This window comes from Trichechus manatus, unplaced genomic scaffold, assembly GCF_000243295.1.
Source record: "Trichechus manatus latirostris isolate Lorelei unplaced genomic scaffold, TriManLat1.0 scaffold00001, whole genome shotgun sequence".
In the NCBI taxonomy this organism is placed as follows: Eukaryota; Metazoa; Chordata; class Mammalia; order Sirenia; family Trichechidae; genus Trichechus; species Trichechus manatus.
The window spans coordinates 45,088,383-45,111,004 of NW_004443937.1; the positions used below are offsets into that span (position 1 = coordinate 45,088,383).

Genomic DNA, 22,622 nt, shown 5'->3' on the forward strand with positions numbered 1-22,622 from the left:
ATTCTACAGCTTATGTAGAAACAAAATTTATATCCCTTTGGGCTAGCATTTGGCAAATAATTTCCAAAAAAAGTATGCATTTAAAAATACTTTCTTTAATATTATACATCAGGCACGACACTTTTCATATATTTGTTTTTCTTCTAAGATTTCAAATGCATAAAATGTTGCTATTCATAGGATCCTCAGGTGTCAGGTGCTTCATCAGGTAAGAAACTAAATTATTTCAGGTTTGTGACCCTCCTCTTAAAACCTTTGACACAGTAAAGGTTGGAATGTGACTCAGCACCTCAGATACTGAGGTCGGTGCTACATTCTTTGTAAGGTCGCCGTCTCTGCTCCGGGGGATGTCTGGAACTTCCGCCGGCATCCTGTCTCAGACTCGCCTCTTCCCTCTCTCGGCGGCTGACTCTGTCCTCTCTGTTCCTCTTCTCAAGTGACCGCTCTCTCCTCCTCTCGGGAGACTGCGCTCGCCTCCGCTCGGTGGATTTCGCTCTCCTTTCAGGAGAGCCTGCTCTCCTGCGCTCTGGAGACCTTCTCTGATCCAAGAGTCTTTCCAGAGACCTCCTCCGACGGCTGGGCGAGCTGTCTCTCCTGCGGGTGGGTGACCGCTCCCGCCTCCTCTCAGGAGAACCCTCTCTTCTCTTCTCATGCTTCTCCCTCCTTTCCAAAGTATTGTCAGCGCTCCGGGGGCCTTCCCTCCGCTTCTCTGGAGACCTCCGCTTGGGTCCGTTGGCCACCACCCGCTCAGGTGGTGTCTCTCTTCGTCCCTCTGATGCCCGGTCCTTGGGTCGGCATGCCTCAGGGTCGGGTTTTTTAGAAGTTCCATTCCACGTGTGGTGTTCACTGGGCTGTCTGCTACGTTCCCTGCTGCCTTTTGGGTCTTTGACGTGTGCCCTCTTTTCCCCATGTTGTGATGATTTGTGAAGGTCGGGTGGATAACTGGACTCCAACGATGGATGCTGCTGGCGGTCAGATGGCCCTGCTCTCATTTCCGGAACACCTTGTGGACTGGTGGGGGTGCCGTGCCGGTCGCTGCTGGGGTCTGCAAGGAGAATAAATGAGAGCCACAGTTTGGTATGAGGACCTTCAGCTCCTGCCACCACTCCCACACTTGAGATCCCATTAGTCACAACAAACAAACAGCTGTTAAAGCAGTCAGAACTGAAGGCAGCTGAATCTTGGTTAATTTAAGAACTGCAACTAGTCAAGGTTATAAACTAGTACTTATGGCTTTCAGCATCTAACCTATTCTCTACACTCAAGACATAGATCATTAAAGAACTTAAAGCCAGTCATAATTTTAGCCTTTAAAGGCACAATCCAAATAATCTATCTAGAAGTATCAAAACTTCCCACCTTAACTATCTTTTGCTCTTCTTTCCCCACACCACACCCCTCTTCCCCTACCCACCCCCTTTCCCCACGCTGACTGAAGTAAACATGCTTCCCTTTAAAGAAAATTTGTTTAAAAATAATCTGGGGTATTGGGCCGAAGGGGCACAAGTGAACTTTCTGGAGGTATGGAAATAGTCTATACCTTGATCTTGGAGGTACCCTATCTGTATAAATGGGTGTCTATAGAGGTAAATAATTCATAATTCTGTATTCAGGAATTATGCATTTCACTGAATGTAAAGTATACTTTCATTAAAAAAATAATCCAGGGTGATGAGTAAAGGGGGTTATAAAGGCAAAACATTAGCCAGATGCTGATGATTAAGTGTCAGGTATACGAGGATCTGTTAGCGATTCTACTTTTGTGTAAGTTTAAAAATAAAAATAAGGAACTGTTATTAAAATTTGGAGTCTTCTAATAGATAAAAAGGATGTCATAGATAAAAAAGAGGCTGCCGGGTACACACGGGCCTCAGATAAAGTCTTCAGAGGCACTTTACCTTCTAATGTACGAGGCAGCCATAATTACAACCACAAGCTATGGAGTTACTGGATTGCTTCTTCTGCCATCAAGACACTTACAGATTTAAAAGCAGGGCAGCCCACGGGGGTTCCTATTTATTGTTACTAAACTGTCTGAAACGACACTTAAAATATTCTAGGCGGCATCCTGAGCTCACGAGAGCTCTTTTCAAATCAGGACTGCTGGGCTGCAACCAAACCCGTCACACACAATATACTATTCCAGGCAAGGGACTGTGCCGTGATCACTGCCGTGTGGATGGGGCCAGTGTGACAGTCAGAGATGAGGGATTTGTGGGTGCTCTTTAAGGAGCTTTCATGAGGCGACAAGGTCAACTTCAAACAATCTGTTTCATGACTGACTTCTCAACACCTAGGATAGGTTTTAACAAAAGCAGGAATGTATCCTAGAGTGGGGGTTGGTAAATGTTTTCTATAAAAGGGCCATATGACACACATTTTTTGCTCTGTGGGATATACAGTCTGTGGCAACTACTCAGCACTGCCTCGGGAGTGAAAGCAGCCGTAGGCAACACATAATGACATGGGCATAGCTGTGTGTGTCAATAAAACTTTACTTACAGAAACAGACTGCAGACACAATCTGGCCTCGGGAGTGAAAGCAGCCGTAGGCAACCCATAACGACATGGGCATAGCTGTGTGTGTCAATAAAACTTTACTTACAGAAACAGGCTGCAGACACAATCTGGCCTCGGGAGTGAAAGCAGCCGTAGGCAACACATAACGACATGGGCATAGCTGTGTGTGTCAATAAAACTTTACTTACAGAAACAGGCTGCAGACACAATCTGGCCCATGGGCTGTAGTTTGCAGATAGATCTCTGACCAACCAGGAGATCTCATCTTCCTGTCTAGCAAAGCTCTATCAACCTAGATAACAGCTCTGTGATCGGAGGGTCTTTCTTTCTAAATACTGGGTAGGCTACTAGAATGAACATAAACAGATTCATACAAAGTCATTTTCACATTTGGGTGAGGGCAGGTACTTAGACCACTATCATAAACCTAGCCTTGGTGTTCCTTACACCTACTTTTAAGACAAGGGAGAGCAAGACATTCAACAGGGTCAGCGGTGTACTTACAATTCAAAGAAGGCAGGGTGCTCAGAATGAATTGCCAAACACATCAAAATAGAGCTAAGCAGAAGCAATGAGGAAATTAGGCCACAGCACAGAAACACCTAGTATTGATTGAGCTACAAACCGTAGTTTGATTATGGCCCATAAGGTAGAAGCAAGCCTCCCCGAGCTTTTCATTTCTCATACATGCAGCGATATTAGGAGGTATCATCGCTGTGGAAGGGAGGGCCCAGCACCAAGAACAGTCAGAGAGAAAGAGAAGGAGAGAAAGAGAAAAAGTTGAACGTTTAGATTCCCTATAACAAAGAGGAAAGACAAAAAAATCTGCATTTGTTAACACAGGGCAAAGAGAGTTTATTTGTCCCGTCAGACAGTCTAAGGCAACACTCAAATAAGGCTGCAGAGACCGCAATGAGAACAGTGACGTGTTCAGACAGCCACTGGTGACTCGAGAACCCAGACAACGGATGCACCCATTTTTTTTTTTTTTTCAAACAACTGGAACAATGACAGGCTGGCATAGAGAGCATTAACAATAAACAACAAAAGAGCAACATTCCCTCCCTCCCTCCCTCCTCCCCAAAGACCGCGGCAGTTAAATTAAGTACAAAAAACTCATTACAAAAATAGCCTCACAGAGAAGCAGGTTCCAATCAAGTCAGAAAAATATTGGAACTTAACATATTAGAACCCATTTGTGAACTCTCATCAATAGAATTAGAGAGATTTAGTCCAAATGATACATGGAAACTTCACAGCAGCACGACTCTGGCATGTTCCAGCCTTCTTGGAAAACCGCGTGTTTATTAAATGATCTTTATTTTTAGCCCAAAGAACATTTGTTAGTGTTGGATTTCCATCCTCAGTGCAACAGACACAGGTTTTGAGAAGGTACACAGGTTACTGACGATGACTCTCAAATGAAATATTACATCCAACAGAAGCATAGGGAAGACAGAAAAGGAGACAACGTTACAGAGGTTCATGGCATCAACACACCTATTGGTGGGAGGTTAGTACAGTGCACAGTCGTGGCATCTTACTTGTCAAAATCATTCCCATGGTGGTCGTCCACGTCTAAAGGGGCCTCAGCTGATACCCCGTCCCACCTTGGAGGCCTGGTACTTTACACCTGTATGCACGTCCACCACTTGGGAAGGCTGCCCTTCCAGGTGGCTATCTTTCTCCTTGAGCTGCTTCTGAATGAAGCATCCCATCAAGTCCAAAAATGCAACTGGGAATTGTGTAGGATGCTTTCAGAAAAGAGGGTGATAACAGATAAATCCCTAATAAAGGGGACCAACATATATGGGGACCATTCAATCACAGTTTCTATAGAAACTTTTGTAGACCTTTGGTTGGGAAAAAAAGCCCTACATCTAGGGCATAGCTTTTTTTTTTTTTTTTTCATTTTAAACAAGAATCTCAAATAAATAGGACTTAATTATTATAATATACAATATTTTCCCATCAGAACACTAAGCTATGTAAAGATCATTGCCGTCTACTCAAATGATGTCTACAGATAGGACAAAGGAAGTCTAAGTATAACCTGGCTTTCCTCACAGGAAAGGTATAGTAACATGTTTCCCTCATGATGAGCACTGGGAATCTCTTTATTTCATCCTTTATCATTTAAAAACATATGGCTAATATGTCAACAAGTTTTTTGTTTGTTTGTTTTACAGTAGTGGGCTCAGGTGATCTGATCTGGGAGAAGGAACCCATTGTGGGGGATGGAGAAGAGTTGTATACGGAGCATAAAGGAGGTGAGCAGAGCCCCCAAATCATCTCATTATTTCACACCTCTTAAATAGTGACATCAAGTAACCAAACAAGAAATAAAAAATTTGTGCCTCAACATATCACTCAGGAAACCTGCTTTCCTGCTTCTTAAAAGAGTCATTTTGTGCTAACAATTGGATCTGAGAAACAGTTTGGCACAGTTCAAACAAACATTCCTTCGCTCTTGGTTGGACTAGACAACATGTTCTGATTATCAGAAAGGGGGCTATAAGGATCTCGTCTTAGGCCATGCCCCAGTCCATGTTAAGCAAGCAAAAGGATGAAATGTGTAGAGATTTCAGGACAAGCGAGGCAAATAATCACATGGTGTGAAAGGCTGGTAAGACACTGGTGAATGGGGGAAACAAAAAGAATTTCCTGCTGCCGTTCTGGAGACAAATTCACGGAGTCATGCCAGGGAAGGAAGGAAGGTTTTCATAGTTTGACCCACCATATTCTGGCACCGAGCCATCTCCCCTCTTCAGAAGCAGACGCACTCTGCGGCCACCACTCTTAATCAGTTCTATAGCCCGAGAATGCTTCATGTTCTTGGTGGTCTCGCCGTTGATCTCCAGAATTTCATCACCAATCTGCCCAAGCAGTGAGAAGTGAGAAGGTCACAAAAGGTTTTCACCGGCTCTTAAGGTCCTTTAAGATTTAAAATTACTTCATTTATTGAATCAACAAATATTTATCGAGCATCTATTATGTTCCAGAAAATCTTCTACTACTTAGGATACTCAGTCAAAAAAAAAAAAAAAAAAAAAAAAACCCATAAAAATCCCTGTCCCTATGGAGACTGAATTCTAATGAGGGAAAGACAAATTCACAAGAAAAATACATGTAGGTAGTGACCAAAATAAGGGGAAAAAATTAAGCAGCAAAGAGGAATAGTAACACTTGAGGGAAGAAGGATGTGGTAGAAGCTTCTAAGATGACTCTCAATTAATCCGACTCCTTGAATTCATGGCCCTGTGAAATCCCCTCCCTTTGAGTATGAGCCTAGGGACTTGCTTCTAAAACTAGAATATGGCAAACATGATGGGATGTCAGCTCAGAAATGAAGTTACAAAATTATACTGGCTCTATCCTCCCTGCCCTCTTATGCTCTCTCACTTGTTTGTGCTGACGGAAACCAGTTGTGGACTGCCCTATGGAGGCGCAGGATAAGGAAACGAGGGAGAGCTCTGGCCAACAGCCTGAGAGGCACTGGATCCTACTCACTGCCACATGAGGGAGCTCAGAAGCAAATCCTCCTCTGTCAAACCTTCAGATGAGACCACAGCCCCAGCTGACAGACTGACTGCAGCATTTAGCCACTGTTCTAGGCACTAGAGATACAGCAGTGAGCAAGACAGGCCAGATCCCTGCTCTCATGGGGCTTATACTCTAGAAGGTAGAAGAGAAAAAGCCCCAAAAGGCTTTGCAGTCAAAAGGCTTGAATTTGAGTCCCACCACTACCAGGGCTCCGTCGTGTAAAGAGTGATAACAATGCCCATGCCTACTGAGATGTGGGGATCAAATCCGATAACACACAAAACATGTCTCATCAATTACACAGCATTACACAAAATATTATGATAATGATATTTCCTTAAACTAGAATTTTTTAAGTGATTAAGGGCAAGGGAAAGCATATGCCACGTGTTTGAAATTTAAACAAAAGGAATTTATGCCATTGTATAGTAGATGATTTATTTTTCCCTCAGTCATCTAACCTGCCCACAAGACAGGAGCGTTCATATATAGCAACGGAGATTAGACATCTAGACAGAGCAGGGCGGACTTTTGGTATCTGTGTATTTAAAATCTGCAACTTTAACTACTACACAGCAAACACGACTATTCATGCCATTGGGTCGCTGGCCCTTTGCTAAGGCAGAGTCAACTTGCTTTTTCTGAGGCTTTTAGGACAGCTGGTGACCAGCTAGAGAATGGATGGAGCTCATCACCCAGCATCTACAGGGTCATGTGGTTTTCCTGCTTTCTGGGTGGTGCAAACGGTTAACATGCTTGTTTGCTAACCAAAAGGTGGGAGGTTCTGCCCAGATTGCCTCGGAAGAGAGGTCTGATGATCTACTTCCAAAAAATCAGTCACTGAAAACCCTATGGAGCACAGTTCTACTCTGACACACATGGGGCCGCCATGAGTCAGAATTGACTCAGTGGTAAGCATCCTGGGTGCACAGGGGTTCCTGCAAAGTGATGCGCCTGCCTCAGGCGAAGCACAAGTACCAAGCAAATGGGATTCAGAAAAGACCTACTTTAACAAGTTTATTAATGAATTTAATCCTTCATTCAATCCCAAAGAGGGGAAAGGGCTTACCTAACTTTAGCAGCTACAACTAACTGTGCTTTAGGTGAGAAATATACTCTAGGGTGGGAGCCATGCTTTGGGACTATCTTAAAAGCTGTAGAAAATGTAATTCTCTTGAACACAAGGCCTCTAGCCAGCTATGTCAAGAAGTCATAAAGATGACTGATCTACATCTACTCCGGACTCCTCTTCCTACTTACCCTCATCTTCCCACACCTTTCTGCAGGACCGTCCTCTGCTAAGCGCAGGACATAGAGGTCCATGTTATACTCTCGGCCCCCTCGAAGGCTGAAGCCAAATCCCTTGGCCCCTCTTTCCAGCTCCACCGTGTAAAAATCTTGCTCCTATTTAAAGAAATTAAATGGAGTCATGCTGGGAGAAGCCATAACCACCCACATTTCTCTCCATCTCTACCCAAACATTCTCCATTATGTTGAGTTGGCAAAATGGCATAGTCTCTATCCCTCTCTGGGTGATTCTCAGTGGGGATGCAATTGGCATCTGGGGCAGGACAATTCATTACATGCTACCATCCCACACACCCTGACGCTCAGCCTCCCGCCTCATGCCTGATAAATGTAAAAACCCATTGCCGTTGAGTCGGCTCCGACTCAGAGCGACCCTAAAGGACAGAACAGAACTGCCCCATAGGGTTTCCAAGGAGCACCAGGTGGATCTGAACTGCCAACCTTTTGGTTAGCAGCCGTAGCTCTTAACCAGTATGCCACCAGGGTTTCCTGATAAATGTAGCCTCCGTCATTGTGACACCAACAACCATGTCACCTCCCACATCTGGTAAGGGCTCCCCTCCTGGTCGAGAGTCACGAATGCACCACTAAGGGCTCTCCAAGAACCAGTACAAAAGAAGCTATTTAACTTTGCCTCACCCAGCGTTTCCCAAATTTGCTTTCCTTCCTATTATTTGAACACCGCCCATTACCATCCTGAGGGACAAGCATTTAGCTTAGGGGTCTCACTTAAAATTCATAAGACTAAGAAACATCTTCAAAAGACACTTTCTGGGCATAAATATGCTTATGAATTTTACGAGTAGCTTTGCTCTTTCTCGGATCACCAGTTCTTGTGAAAGTTTTTCATTTGCTTTTTTTCCTCCTAGAAAAGGATACCTAGGAATATTTTTCAAAAGTCATAACATAAAATGTCATTTCCTAGACAACCAAATGTGAGTACATTTTTGGCAAATCACCTCACAAAAGGTTATTTATTTTAACTGAGGGTGCCTTTAAAAATATCTTGTAAAAACAGCCTCGGAAAAGTGGAAGGAAAGGTGTAAACAGAGAAAAGAGAAGTAGCTCTAACCTGTGTCGCCTGGGGCGCTTTGAACTCAAACTGACATTCCTGCTTTGGTTTGGTGGTGTTCCTGCCAAAGGGAGAAAAATAAACATAAAGAGGAACCCACGGGGAAACTGAGGATGAGTCGAGGATACGCATCGTCACGCCAGGAGCTACTTTTCCCCTGAAACTAGGAAAGGAACCCGAGCCACTCTGACCTTGCGTCCTGGGCTCCTTGCTGAGAAGGCGTGTGTGTGGTGGTGATGGTGGCAATCTTCTCCGCATTGGTCAGCAAGGTAGCGTTCGAGGACTCTGCAGGGTGCAAGAGAGCACAGAGAAATGAAGGCGCTAGAGAAGGGACAGTCAAAGGAGGGTGCAGAAGCCCAGTATGACAAATCTGGCACCCCCTAAAACCATTTCAAACTGTTCTGACTTGAGTTTCTAAGCAATTAGAAATGTAAAGAACCATTCTAAGACTTTCTACAATGTGGGCCATGGATACCCCTCTACCCTCCTCCCAATCAGACATCCCTGTGGATGAAACGAGAGTTTGCCAAACAAGATGCTGCTCTAACACTGTCGCCAAGTACTGTCTCACTCTGCCCTTGACACTTCAAAATGGCAGCCCTATGAAAACAGGGCACCACACCAGAATTATCTTCCAGGATTGTGTAAGCCGGTAATAAATCTCTGCGAACATTTCCTGCAAGTTATCGGCAATATTTGGTGAGTCTGCTTGATTTCCTCATGTGAATGTTAAACTATGACGTGTGCTAACATCTTGTTAAACATACACAATATCCACTTTCTTACCCATTGCGTTTGATGAAGTACAACTGAAAATGTGGGACTCTTGGCAGATCTCTTCTAGTATCACTCATGAAAGATTCATTTTAAAACTTGCATCAGTCACAGCCACAGTTTGTAAGAATAAGTGGTACAAATCATAAAGCCACCCTAATGTAATGAGTATGATTATACTCTTATGTAAATTGACTTTTTTTTCCACTAACCACGTTCATAAGCAACATCATTAATCTCTCGAAGTCTGGAGATCCAGAACCTGAAAACACCCATGCGGGTGCCTACAAGCTGCACACCAATATCCATATACTAAAATTTAATCATTCATCTAGTAATGGTTATACGCTCTTTTACTGATTACTTCTCCATCAAGGTCAAGGCAGGTAGCAACCACCTATGAGCAAGTTGCACTTCTAGTATTTATTTTCAAGCTGACTATTTGGAACTTGGCATGCATTTTTCTAACCAAGAAAACACTAAGTGTGATGGATAGCTGGTAAATGCCCATTTAATTCATAGGAGTCTAGAAGTTTCCAGGGTCCTATGGTTCACAGTAGGTGCTCTAGTGTTTGCTGAATACATGTATCTACCCACGCTATATGACAAGGCTTCTACGGGAAAGCATGGTATGCCTGGAGCATATCTCTCTCCACTACAGTCCCAGGACAAAAGATTGCGCTCAAATCCCAACTACCTGTGGTCTATCTTATATTTTAATTTCCTAAGGATAGTATTCAGCTGGGGTCTGGCTTCCTGTTATTTTGTTCTCATTACAAATAGTGTTTAAAAGCATGGGCTTGAGAGCCATGTGCCTCACTGTCCTCATCTGATAAAACGGGATGATGACAATCATTGCCTTCTCATGGGTGAAAGTATTTGAAATGTTCAGTATAGCGCCTGACAACACAACAAGCACTCAGTGCACGTTTACTGCTGCTCTTGCCCTTACTACGCCACAACTTTTTATCACTTTGGGAACGTAAGTGATTTATGCTATCTGCAAAATGAGAAAGCTGAAATATGATTTTAGTAGTTTACAGTCCAGCCATAAAAGCCCATGATTCTTATAGCTACACCACAAGATTAAAAAATATACATACAACTAGACCAAGTGAATTTTTACATGAATCTTATTCCTGCTTTAGGGCAATGTTTCTCCACTCTGTCTTACTAAATCTTTCTATGAATTCTGAGGGAAAACAAACCTGTGGTCTCTTAAATTCGGAAAGTGACAGGTGGCACAAAGGTCAATGTTTTTGTGTGTCTGTGTTTTGTTTTTCCTGTGAGACTTCTCAGCACCTTTAATATTCCAATGTGCCTTGTGAACCTCCAAGTGGGGGTGGTGATGTTTCTCAAGCTTATTGGGAGGCTGTTTAGCAAAACTGTAATATTCTGGAGTCAGACCATCTAGCTTTGCATCCCAGGCTAAACTCTCTGTCCTCAGTTTCCTCATCTGCACACTGGGGATAACAGAAGTATCTATGTGAATTGTTACAAGGATTATCCAAGAGGAAAGTGTTTGAGATAGCACCTGGCACATCAAAACTGCTCAAAAAGTGATTAGCGTATTTGGAGCCCTGGTGGTGCAGTGGTTAAGAGCTCGGCTGCTAACCAAAAGGTCAACAGCTCAAATCCACCAGCTGCTCCTTGGAAACGCTATAGGGCACTTCTACTCTGTCTTCTTGGGTTGCTATGAGTCAGAATCGACTCGACTGCAACAAGTTAGTATATATTTATTATACTATTCAATATTAAAAGTATATTATTAGTGAAGTGGTGGCACAATGGTTAAGTGCTCAGCTACTAACCAAAAGGTTAGTGGTTTGAACCCACCAGTGGCTCCTCGCGGGGAGAAAAAGATCTGCCGATCTGCTCCGGTAACAATCACAGCCTAAGGAACCCCATGGGGCAGTTCTACTCAGCCATACAGGGTCGCTAGGAGTCAGAACTGACTCGATGGCACACAACAACAACAATGTAATATTGGGGAAAAAAAAACAAAAACCTTTTTCAGAGCCTTTGGAAGGATACTAACTCCTTCCAGTCACCTCCATTCCAGGGCAGTAAACTGGCAGAGCCCAGGTAACACACATAGGTGATATTTCATAAAGAATCCCCACTGTGTCGGCACAAAGAACCAACTGGCTGCTCCCCCTGTGTCAGTACGACTCGCTAGGACTTTCACAAACACACGTGTTGGTCCTTTCACACTGTTCACATTGCTCGCTGTAAGTAATTCTACGGAGACTCTGGGAAATCACGGGATCATTCAGGCCACGGGGAAATCATAATCAAGATACCAAAAAGAAGGTTTCCTGGTAATTAAAGGTGACTGTAATTACTGAGCTGTGCAGACGCTCCCTTCAGAGTTCTGGGATGCTGTCGGCAGCCAGGGTTTTCTTGGCAGACCAGATCCCATTCTCAAACAATTTTTGTATTTTTGCGGCTTTCATGATTTATAACAGATAATCACTCAATACACATAAAGAGAATTCCTTTATTAATATTCCTCATAACTTTCACTTGTTATTTTTACCATTTATATTTCTATACAAATCTTTTTTTTGGTTCAGCTTAACTTCAAGCATTTTTAATGATATTTCAGCAGATATAATCTTGGTTTGATTCTAATTGAAGACTTAATAGTTCATTAAAATCAGTATAACTTTATTGATATTATGAAAGCAACCTGGTAATCTAGGGTGTGCTAAAAATTATTGTGGTGCTCTGAAAAAGGCCCAAGAAGTCTAGAAATAAAAGCAGGGAATTTTGTATTTTAATTAATTTATTAGATTTAATCTATTAATTTAATGCTTTCATAATATCAATAAAGTTATACTGATTTTAATGAACTTTTAAGTCCTCAATTAGAATCAAACCAAGATTATATCTGCTGAAATACTCTCTAGCTTTTTTAAAAATAGAGATGAAACCCATTATCACAAATTTATAGCCTTATTCCAAAGGAAAAATTGTCCCATATAATAGAAAAAATATAGAAGGAGGGCCTGAAATAAAATGAGTCAGTCCCTATGCCCTCCAGCAGCAGTATTATTATACTAAGGGGTTTTGATGTATTTGACTTTTAAAACTTGAAGACAGATGGATGGATTGCATATTTTTAGTATAATTCCAGAAATTACCCTACATACTTTCATAGAAGAGTGTTTATACCTAGTTTAGCACTCCCAAAGGAATCAAAAAGGATACCATTACATCTTCCATAGCAATTGTGTATCAGGACAAGCACATCCTAGCTCTCCAGACACTGTCACGGTGCTGGTCTAAATCGGGGCACTGCCTTTTCCGACAATAGCTTCTAACTCGGGTTTTGAAAAATCTCTATGACAAGCGATTGTAATTCTAACCTTGTTCCCGTGTTAATATCCTTAGCCTCCCTTACGGAATCCACGTTACAAAGCCAAGGAAATCAACAAAGGATACGATCATCCCTTTCATAAATATTTCAATGCATAAACACATATGTAATAAATATTTGAAGGAAGCGTTTGAAAATTTGAATCCCATTAGTATTTGAAAAGTTTTGGGAGACTTTAAAAACATGTACAGTTATAATCCTATTTCTTGTGACCGAGCGTATGCTAGCAATCATGTCCACAGGGCCCTCTATTAAGATTTTTAAACTTATACTGCTCTATGCCTTTGTTAAGGAAACAGCAATATTTGTATTGACAAGCCCTATTTCTTCTATAAGCAAATACCTTAAATCAGAGTGATGTGCAGTACCAATTTAATATTAATCTAAATAATCTATCTTTAAGCTCATAAATATTTTCATTATCTTGAACTTGATTCAACCTGACGGTTCTACGTTAGCCTGGCTCAGTCAGGGTCTGCCCTGTCTAATCAAATTCTCACTCATATCTAGTCTTCATAGGGCATTTCCATATAATGCAACGGCAGGAGGTGTGTGTGGTTTGACATGTCAACTCCCAAGTTCAAGTATATTCAGCTACTGTCTGGGTTTTCCTGGGCTGCCATTATACATCTCCTATGCTTAGCCTTCGTCTCAGAGGAGAAAAAGCTTTGCATCCCCCACAACCAACCCTGGTCCCAAAGACAGTAAAAGGAGAGATGGTAAGGACTCCCCTAACCTTGGCCTGTCCCAGATCTATAAGGCAAGCCCTCTAAGAACACAGTAAGGCCAAGCAAAGGGGAGCCAGGATGTGGAGCTTTTGCTAGAGGGGGCTGGCAGAGACCAGAGCTGAGAGAGAAATGGGAGACGCCAAGTGAGGGAAACTATAGGCCAAGACAAGTCGAGAGAAAGAGTGAGGCTACCCACTACAGAGAAAGAAAAACAGGCGAAATGAGGTAGATAAAGAAGTGGATTCAGAGTTGGTTCTCAGTACCGCCCAGCCTGACTGCGTCTCCCTAAAGCACCTCCCAGGGTGTTTGGGAACAGTAACTCTGGGGAAGACGGCTTCTGAGGGCTCCAAAACCACTCCAAGTTATAAACTTCTGCCTCCTTGTGAGTATCAGGAAACAAACTTCCGGGCTAGTAGATGAGCTAAACGTTCGACTGGAAGATCAGAGGCCAAAGGTCTCCTAACAGTAAGAGAGTACATCCCTTTTACCATACACACTACTATGCCCAAGTCCTTTCACAGAGAAGAAGCTGATCCACACCGATTTTCTCTTCATCAAACCCCGGGGACCACGCTCTGTGCTCTAGGTGTTTGCAAAATCCCCCTGGATCACTTCAGCATCGCTTCAGAAATCAAACTCCCTGGCTTCAACTCTAATTTACAAGACAGCAAGTTTCTGCGTGGTACAAATGGTTAAAGTGCTAGGCTGCTGACTCAAAGGTTAGAAGTTTGAGTTCATTCAGAGGCACCTCAGAAGAAAGGTTTGGCAATCTACTTCCAAAAAATCAGCCACTGAAAACTCTATGGAGCACAGTTCTACTGGGACACACACGGGGTCACCATGAGTCAGAGTCAACTGGACGGCAACTGTGTTTTTTTTTTTTAAAGATGAGCATCACATGTTCACCCTCTGACAGACGCAAATCTCTGCACCTGGGCTCTGAAACTCATCAAGTAATTGGTGAAAAGATTTTATTATCATGGCAACCAATTCCTGAAATATCTCGGAATGAAATCATATCTTCAGCAGAATATGTGCTGCCTTCAAAAATATCAATCCTTAACCACACTGTACTAACTTTAAGGTTTACTTTCTTCTGACCAAGGTATTAAAAAAAAAACAAAAACCCGTTGCCGTGGACTTGATTCCATCTCACAGCAACCTTATAGGACAGAGTAGAACTGTCCCATAGGGTCCCCTAGGTTGTCATCTTTACGGAAGTAGACTGCCACATCTTTCTCCCATGGAGTGGCTAGTGGGTTAGAACTGCCGAACGTCCAGTTAGCAGCTGAGTGCTTAACCACTGTGCCAACAGGGGATATGTCTGAATTTTGCTTCTTTTTTTTTTTGAAGTACTTAAATTAAAATAAATATGCCTTCTTATTGCCAACTGTCATGGGAAAATCCATCCTGCATTATGGTATAAGTAGCTCCTTTTTATTTTTCTTGATTTCAAATTATTTTTCTAAGCCCTTTCTTCAAGGAGTGCTTTCTTCCCTTCCTTCATTTTTCACATTCCCATTTCCATATTAATACTGACCAACAGATCTTGATACTTTCATGTTACAGATCCAGTAATCACTCCCTGTGTCCAGTTGTTTTGGGCTAGTCCACAGCACGTGGATAAATCTGTCTACATTTATAAACGACATTTGACTCTCTTCACCATATCTCGTTCTATTTTTCTGGCTTCCTTCATCTTTTCCACGAGAAACCTATGTCCTGTCACCCTCTGATCACTTTCCTAAATTGTTATAGCAGTTCAGAGTGGTGAACTGGTGGAATGGACTCCAGAGCAGATGGCAAATTACTAACCATGCATTTGATGCAGGGTGAAGCAGACCATCACTCACGGAGCTATTTTTTTCTCCACATTTGGTATGGGGTATTTTTGGTACACAGAAAGTCTCTGTTCTTGGAACCGACAATTTTCAAATATTTACCGTTTTGGGTTTACTTTTTCCAGAAAGACACAGATGACACCACTCAAATTTTAAACTATATGACTCACTTTCTAACAATAAGTATTTAAAAACATTTATTTTATAAATTACTTTCAGATTAAATGCCTGATTTTCTTATTCTACAGATCTGTGGCATAGAACTTTTATCATACTATCGCCATAAACCACATCTTCCTCTTAAGAAATGCTCATTGTCTTTCAGAAGATATATTTTATTTATAACGTGTATGGCAAGAATAAAAAAAATTAAACATTTTCTGATAAGTATCAATTTCCTTCCAAGGGCAAAATCTGGTTAGGATAAAGTCAATGTTCAGGAATTAATTCTCTAAAGAATCTACAGTTACTGACATCAGTGTACCAACCTCATTTTTATTAGATATGGATTATAAAATGAGTGATGATATTTTTGTGCCACATAATTCTTTGTTGTAGGGGATTGTCCTGGGCAATGCAGGTGGTTTAGATGCATCCCTGGCCTCTACCCACTAGATACCAGTAGATTGTCAAATGTTCCCTGGGGGCCAGAAGTCTCCCCACCCCCCACCCCCCGTCGAGAACCACTGGTGTAAAGGAACCAAAGATTTGAACTTAACCAACTGAATGAACCAACAAAAAGAAAAGAGATAGTTCAATGTAAATATAACCTATCAAAAATATAGAGATTTAATTCTTTCTTCAACCAAATCCAAAAGTTAGGGGCAAATCGATTAGGCACAAACCCTAAGACTCTCCCTTCAAATTAAAAACAAACAAACAACAAAAACTTTGATACACTCACTTATTCTGAAACAAACACAGTATTATTTCCACGATGTCATTATGTGGCTTTCATGATGTCACCATATTATACAGTTAAATTTCAGTGACTGTTGGAAAAAAGTCATTAACGATATCCAGAGAGCACATCAGGAGTCTTTACTACCTGCATGAGTTTTAAAGACTAGGACACCAAAACCAAAATCAATTGGGGAAAATTGAAGATTTTTTGAGACTTTGCTACCTGTAGGAAGACAGGGTCACAGATATAGAGGATTAAGTAAGAAGGTGAGGTGTGGTTTAGTAACAATGGCTCACATTTGTTGGATGGGTATGTTCAGTTAGGGACAGATAAGGCTGCCTCTAAATTAACATTATTCTATTACATGAACACCAATGAGAGAGAGAGAGAGAGAGATAATAGGTATACTTTACCATCCCCAGGAATGATGCGGAGGGTAACTGTGTTTCCTGCTTCCTTGATTAAGTTGACAATGTCTGAATGGGATTTGTTGGTGATGGAACATCCATTCACTGCCAAGATCCGGTCTCCTACTTTCAGCTTGCCACAGCGGTCAGCAGGGCTCCCCTCAATAATCCGACCTATTTTGTGAGGCATAGCCACACATGCATTGCCTGCTTTGGTATTGAGTGTACATTTTTTTTTTAAGTTACGTGGGAATATAGTGAAGGGAGGAGAAAAAAGGTTGAAAAGGGAAAGAGAAGGTTAAGTGTTAATTAATTAAAGCATTAAGCAAATGTTATTAAAGGAGAGTTCTGCGCCGAGGTCAACATTGGCAATATCGGGGCATCAGGGCATCTGTGAGAAGCTACTGCCCCGAAATTAGAGTTCATTGCTGCAATCCTTCCCTCATTTACAACGAGGGGAAACCCCAGCTTCCCTCCTGAAATCAATTACAAAATTTGGGATATTTAGCAACTTCCAAGACTCTCAAGAGTCCAAAAATAACTCGCCGTTGGCTTATTTTGGGACTGCAAATATGAAACCAAGAGCTGAGACGGACATTTTTACGCATCTCTGTTCGTGTCACTTCATTTTTGCCAGCTGTTGTTTAAGCTTCTGCCAATGTTTTGCTCTTTTTCCATTTAGAAATATAATCACTGGCCGTCTGGTGAGGCAAAGAGTCTGCTAGCACCAAAAATTCAATCTGAAAACATATAATGGACAACGCTTAGACTTTCCGCCTTTCACGCAGAATGATGAAAGCTTTAGGGGAAAAAAAAAAAAAAAGGCATAATTATAAGAGATGAGCCAAGAAAGCGGCCAACTTTGACACCTAGTTTTCCGTTTATGACCTTTGTTCAATCAGCCTATCCTATGTGCTTTCAGTGTAGGGCCTGGACTGGGTCATTAGCTCTGAAATCATCCTCCTTCCTCACAAAACCCCCCTCAGAGGAGTATGAAAATCTAGTGCCTATTCAAGCTGAGGACACTGATCCAAAGCCAGGTTTAAATCACTCCTCAACCCTTTTCCTTTACCCACTTCCTTTCTCGTTTTAAATGCTGCGCATCTACAGTACTGAAAACTGGGAAGAGAGCATCTCAAGAGGAAGGTTTATTGTGCACTTTGAGGTGGTCCATGTCGCAACCAAGAGCATGCTGTTTTTAGAGAGGCGGGAAACAGGCTTTGAGGTCTGACGTGGCGTTTCTAGCTAACTGTATACTGAGTTTCAAAACCTCTTATGCGTATTTTCCTGTTTTGAGAATGTGTCTTTCTGGGGACTGTGAAAGTAGTTAAGCAGCTGAGCCTCCTTTTGGAAAAGGTGACAAAAGTAACATAGCGGAATGGCGGACACTGAAGCTAAGTGAGGAGGCTAGTCCATCGTGATCTGGAGCCTGAAGATAAAACGCACAGGACAACACACTATAACTCCTTTACACTTCAGCAGGTTTGCCTGAGTTTACGTCACTGGATGTAATGCCAAGGTCAAAGAAGAGGAGAAAAAAGGGGAGTAGGCAGTCTACTGGAATCCAATAGACAGGTGGGGTGGAAAGCGTCCATACTCATATTCAGGTTCTTGATGAAGTTTATCCTATCTCCAAGGACAACAGGCATGAGACATGCAGAAAGCAGCAGGTGTGAGGCAAGCTCTGCATAGCTCGGAACAGAAGTCTCATGCAAAGTATTAGAGAAAGTTTAATGTGTTCAGTGTAAGAGCCAAAGGAAAACAATAAGACCAAATTGTGAGTGAAGACATTCCATATTCATCACATAACACAAGCCTGCCACCTGACACAACTGTTATTTTTCTCTACAAAGTGAAACTGCAGATTCTGAAATCCTGAGAGCATCACAGGGGACGTGGGGACAGCCAAATCGTAGATTTAAAGGAAGTCATTTGGGATTTCTTTTCTCCTTCTTTCTCTTTGCTTTTAAATTAAGCAGAAAAGTCTCAGAAATTAATTTTTTAAAAAATCTTGGCTCGAAGACAGGTCATTCACCCATGACATGCTGCAGTAACTTAATTCATTAATGCAGCTCACAAAAGCACTGTTAGTAACGGGTGTTTGTCACTGCAGCCGCACATGCACAGACCTGGCTGACTCTTCTCAGGAACAGAACTTAGGGGGAAACGGCTTTGGCAGGAGGCAATGTAGCAAGACTAAATGGAGGCACAGGAGTTCTGCTGGATCAGAACGCTAAAGCCTTCCGACCTGGACCACTGGTCACTGAACTCCATGTGAGTAAGTCATTTTGGGGTAGAGCTGAGGTTAATTTCAAAGCCTGCACAGCCCTTCCCCTCTCCCATCATATTCCTTACTAATGTACATGCTTGGGAGATAACAAATGACTTTTTATCTAATCAGGAAGGCAGCTCATTTTTAGAGTACCCATCTACAGTCTATTCTAACGGGAAACAGATTCATAGACCACTGCTTCCTGGAATCATCTGGGTTCCTGTTTGTCTTTGCTGGTACACCAGCAGAGAGTTAGCTAACCTTCTGAGAAGGTGACCCTTGTCTTTCCCCATACTCTGCGGAACCCCCACCGTCTGGGTGAGACAGGGAAATCCTCCCTGCTAGAATTTAAGGGCAGCAAAGACAAAAGGCTCTTAACTCAGATTTCAACCAGGCAATGGTAAAAGCGCTATTTAAAATTGAAAAAAAAAAATCAGATGGGAATAGGCCAGAGAAAGGACACAGACGAGGTGGAAAGAGTATTTTGTGTAATATTTTTACTCCGTACACCTCCATTTTTCACAGGCATTTTTACAACCATATGCTCCTTCTAAAAACTCTTAGACCATCTGAGGCCACTGCTATGAATGATATCCTTACTCTCCGAAAAGTCTTCTGGCAAAAATTTCTGACACTCTTCACTGTCTAGGGCTCACTATTCAAATTCCAAACGCCCATGTATGCGTGAAGTGGTGTGTTTAAACACACATTCAGAATGGAGGTCGAAGGCTTACACACACACACACACACACACACACACACTCCAAAAAATCCAAGCTTCAAGAAGGAAAAAACTACCAAATAAACTCCATCCCCAATTAAGACTTCAATAACCTGAAGCAAAAAGCATCAAAGCATTTCTGCTAACGAGACTTTGGCCTTCTTTCTCTTGCATCATACGGAACCCGGGGGAAACTGTCTTCAACACTCACCGAAAGTGGTGCCCGCTTCAGGCCTGCTCACGGAAGACACGATGACGAAGCCGAAGCCCTCGTTCTCCCCGCGGCGAATGTCCACGTCGTAGGGCTGCACCACCGTGCTCACCAGGCCGCTGCCGCCGCCCCCTCCGCTGCCGATGCCGCTGGTGCTGCCGCTGCCGGAGCTCACGGTGTTGAGGGAATTCTGACTTCCCTGTGGGGTGTGCTTCTCCTCAGTCAGGGAGGCCGGCTGGTTGCTGCTGTGATGAGATGAGGCTGGAGAGGGCACCTCGTTCTCTGCTTTGGGGACTGTAACAGAGTGATTCACACCTACGTTACTCAGCTTCACACGAAGGTGCCCCTCCACCCCTTCTTTCTTCCCCAACTTCACAATGTGCAAGAAATGAAAGATTAACTGGGGTAACATGGCATCTGGCCTTCTAGAACTAGGGTAGAGAAATGTAAAACAGCTTCTCTTGATAAGTATTTACTACTCAATATCCGCTAACACTGACCCCTCATAAACATAAAAAGGATTCTCAAATCCTGTACAATTTATAGCACGCTGTGTATCAGCATTCACACTCAGACTGAAGTCTGCAGCAAGATCAGCTCACACTGAAATATCTCCCATTGCACAAATCAAAGGAATCCTTCTACTAAATGTAAGAGTAGACCACACCAATGACAACCACCCCCTTTGCTTCGTAGGTATGAATTTAACTGCACATTCATATTGTTATTACCCTCAAGCCATATTTTTGCTCGGCTTCCCAACAGCTTTGCTTTTGCTTTTCCATCAGGCAAGACTCTCAGCTGAGTGTTCCATTAAGGCCGCCATATTGCAGAACTTGTGCCAACAGCACCTGTCAGCGGTATACTAAGCTTCCCTTCCTAGCTTCCAGATGTCAGTTATCTGCTCTCATCACACACTTCAATACATCAGCCTACTTCAGAATTTAGTCACCGTATCAGTCTTACAACTTGGTTTGGTGACAGGTAAAAGCACTCCTAAATGACAGTATTAGGTGAGACCAACTTATGGTTTCATGCCAAAAGCAAAATGTGTCTCCAGGTTGGTTCTGGATAAGATTATATTTATTCATGAAAGCTTTTCTCTTCACAGAGTTAACATACCTTGGAAACACTACTAAAAACAAAAAAATTATTTAAGATTTTAAAAATAAATCTGAAACAAAATCACACTGCCCTATTCTTACTTGGGCCAGGGAAGTGACATAGTTCTCATCTCATGGCCAATTCTAACTGATTGCTATTGGCCGCATGGAATACTACGTTAAGAAGGATTCCAAGGTCATAAACGAGCTCTATGACTGATGAACACTGTTCTTCTATGAGTGCAGAAGGTGGGACTCTCATACTAGAGTCTGATATCTTAACTCTGCAATTAATCATTTAACATTTAAATTTGAGTTATATTAGTCTTTTTTTTTTTTAAACAAGGGCACCAATTAGTTTTATCTGATACGCATTTGTCTCACTAATATGAATGCTGTGGAGAATTCATAACATTCCATGTCATACTTCTTCCGTAATTCAATTGATACAACATTTTTTATGCCTGTTCTGCACTCTGGGTTCTGTCTTGAATGCTTCGAGGTGGGGGCAGCATACCAAGATGAAACATCAAGGCGTGTGCTTTCAAGACACTGGCAAGTCGAGGGAAAGGACAGATGTTCACACCACTAGACGTCTCAAAATGGCAGATTCAGACACGCAAGTAAAGCGTCAGCCACAAGAATGGCAAAAAAGTGGTTGGAGGAAGGAGGGATTCCCGAAGTTTCACAGAGAAGGTTATATTTGAGCTGGGCCTCCAAGGATACATAGTATTTTGAGAGCTACAGAACTTTGAAGATTGTGGTCAGGAGGAAGGAATCAAAAATGACCTAGAAGTGGTCAGTTCTACAACTTATTTGTAGAGAAGAGAAAATTATCGCTTTAACAAAATGACAATAACAGAGTAAGAAATCACTAACTTTCTAATTTCAAGCTACAACTCTACTGACCTCTTTTGTGGAGAATTATCATCAAATGAAAAGGATGACTAAGTCCCAGTTGGCACGGGGTGAGGGGAAGCAATGTATCTTCAACTAGCCTTCTTCTAGAAGCCTTTGCTGAACATGCGTGAATGAAACACTAAAGTACTTTTGAATGACAGTAGTTTTGCATGGTTTGAGAGGAGCAAACCATCTAGAAATTCTGAACTTGATCACATTTGCAAACACTTGCTAAAAGAGGTGCTTGAGAAGGCAGACACGGGAAGGGGGGCCTTTTCTGTGCATAAACTGACAATGCCCTGTCTGAAGGAATGAATGAAAAACATACCCGCAAACACCACTTTACGCCGCACTGTGAGATTGACGTGGCCTTGCTTGGCAGCTTGTTGCATAAGCTGGACCACAAGCTGGTGTGATTTTCCAATTACTGGTGTTCCATCGACACAGATTAATTCATCTCCAGACCTCAGGCGGCCGTCTGTGTCAGCAGCACCCAGTGGTACAATGTGACCAATATAAATCTGTTGAGTAATTGGATAATGGATGAAACATCGCCCTCTTGGTTTACTACTACAGTCGTGAACCTCCCATCTCCAAGAACAATTCCATTCATTCATTTATGCCTGTATGCATGCCTCGAACATTTATTGAGCGCCCACTGAGTACCAGGCATTGTGCTAGGTGCCACAACATTTACCTGTGTTCTGGTGATGACCCATTTTTTCTCTTACTCCTTTGAGATATGAGTCAATTTACCAGTTGTCATTGACTCATGGTGACCCCTTGTGTGTCAGAAAAGAACTGTGCTTCACAGGGTTTACAATGGCTGATTTTTTGGAAGTAGATGGCCAGATCTTCTGAGGCATTTCTGGGTGGACTCAAACCTCCAACCTTTTGGTTAACAGCCAAGTGTGTTAGCAGTTTGCACCACCCAGG

At 42.4% G+C, this 22,622-nt stretch overlaps 1 protein-coding gene across 1 annotated transcript in view; it reads right to left on the bottom strand.

Moving 5' to 3' along the window:
• Positions 1-290: 290 nt before the first annotated feature.
• MAGI1 (membrane associated guanylate kinase, WW and PDZ domain containing 1) overlaps positions 291-22,622 on the bottom strand; it is a 659,819-nt gene continuing 637,487 nt past the window's right edge. The window contains exons 21-28 of the mRNA XM_004368768.2: positions 22,015-22,207; positions 19,684-19,977; positions 16,486-16,686; positions 8,635-8,728; positions 8,444-8,504; positions 7,324-7,467; positions 5,258-5,396; positions 291-1,045 (exon numbers count right to left, since the gene is read on the bottom strand). Coding sequence (XP_004368825.1) covers positions 291-1,045; positions 5,258-5,396; positions 7,324-7,467; positions 8,444-8,504; positions 8,635-8,728; positions 16,486-16,686; positions 19,684-19,977; positions 22,015-22,207 — 1,881 coding nt within the window. The remainder of the gene's footprint in view (positions 1,046-5,257; positions 5,397-7,323; positions 7,468-8,443; positions 8,505-8,634; positions 8,729-16,485; positions 16,687-19,683; positions 19,978-22,014; positions 22,208-22,622) is intronic.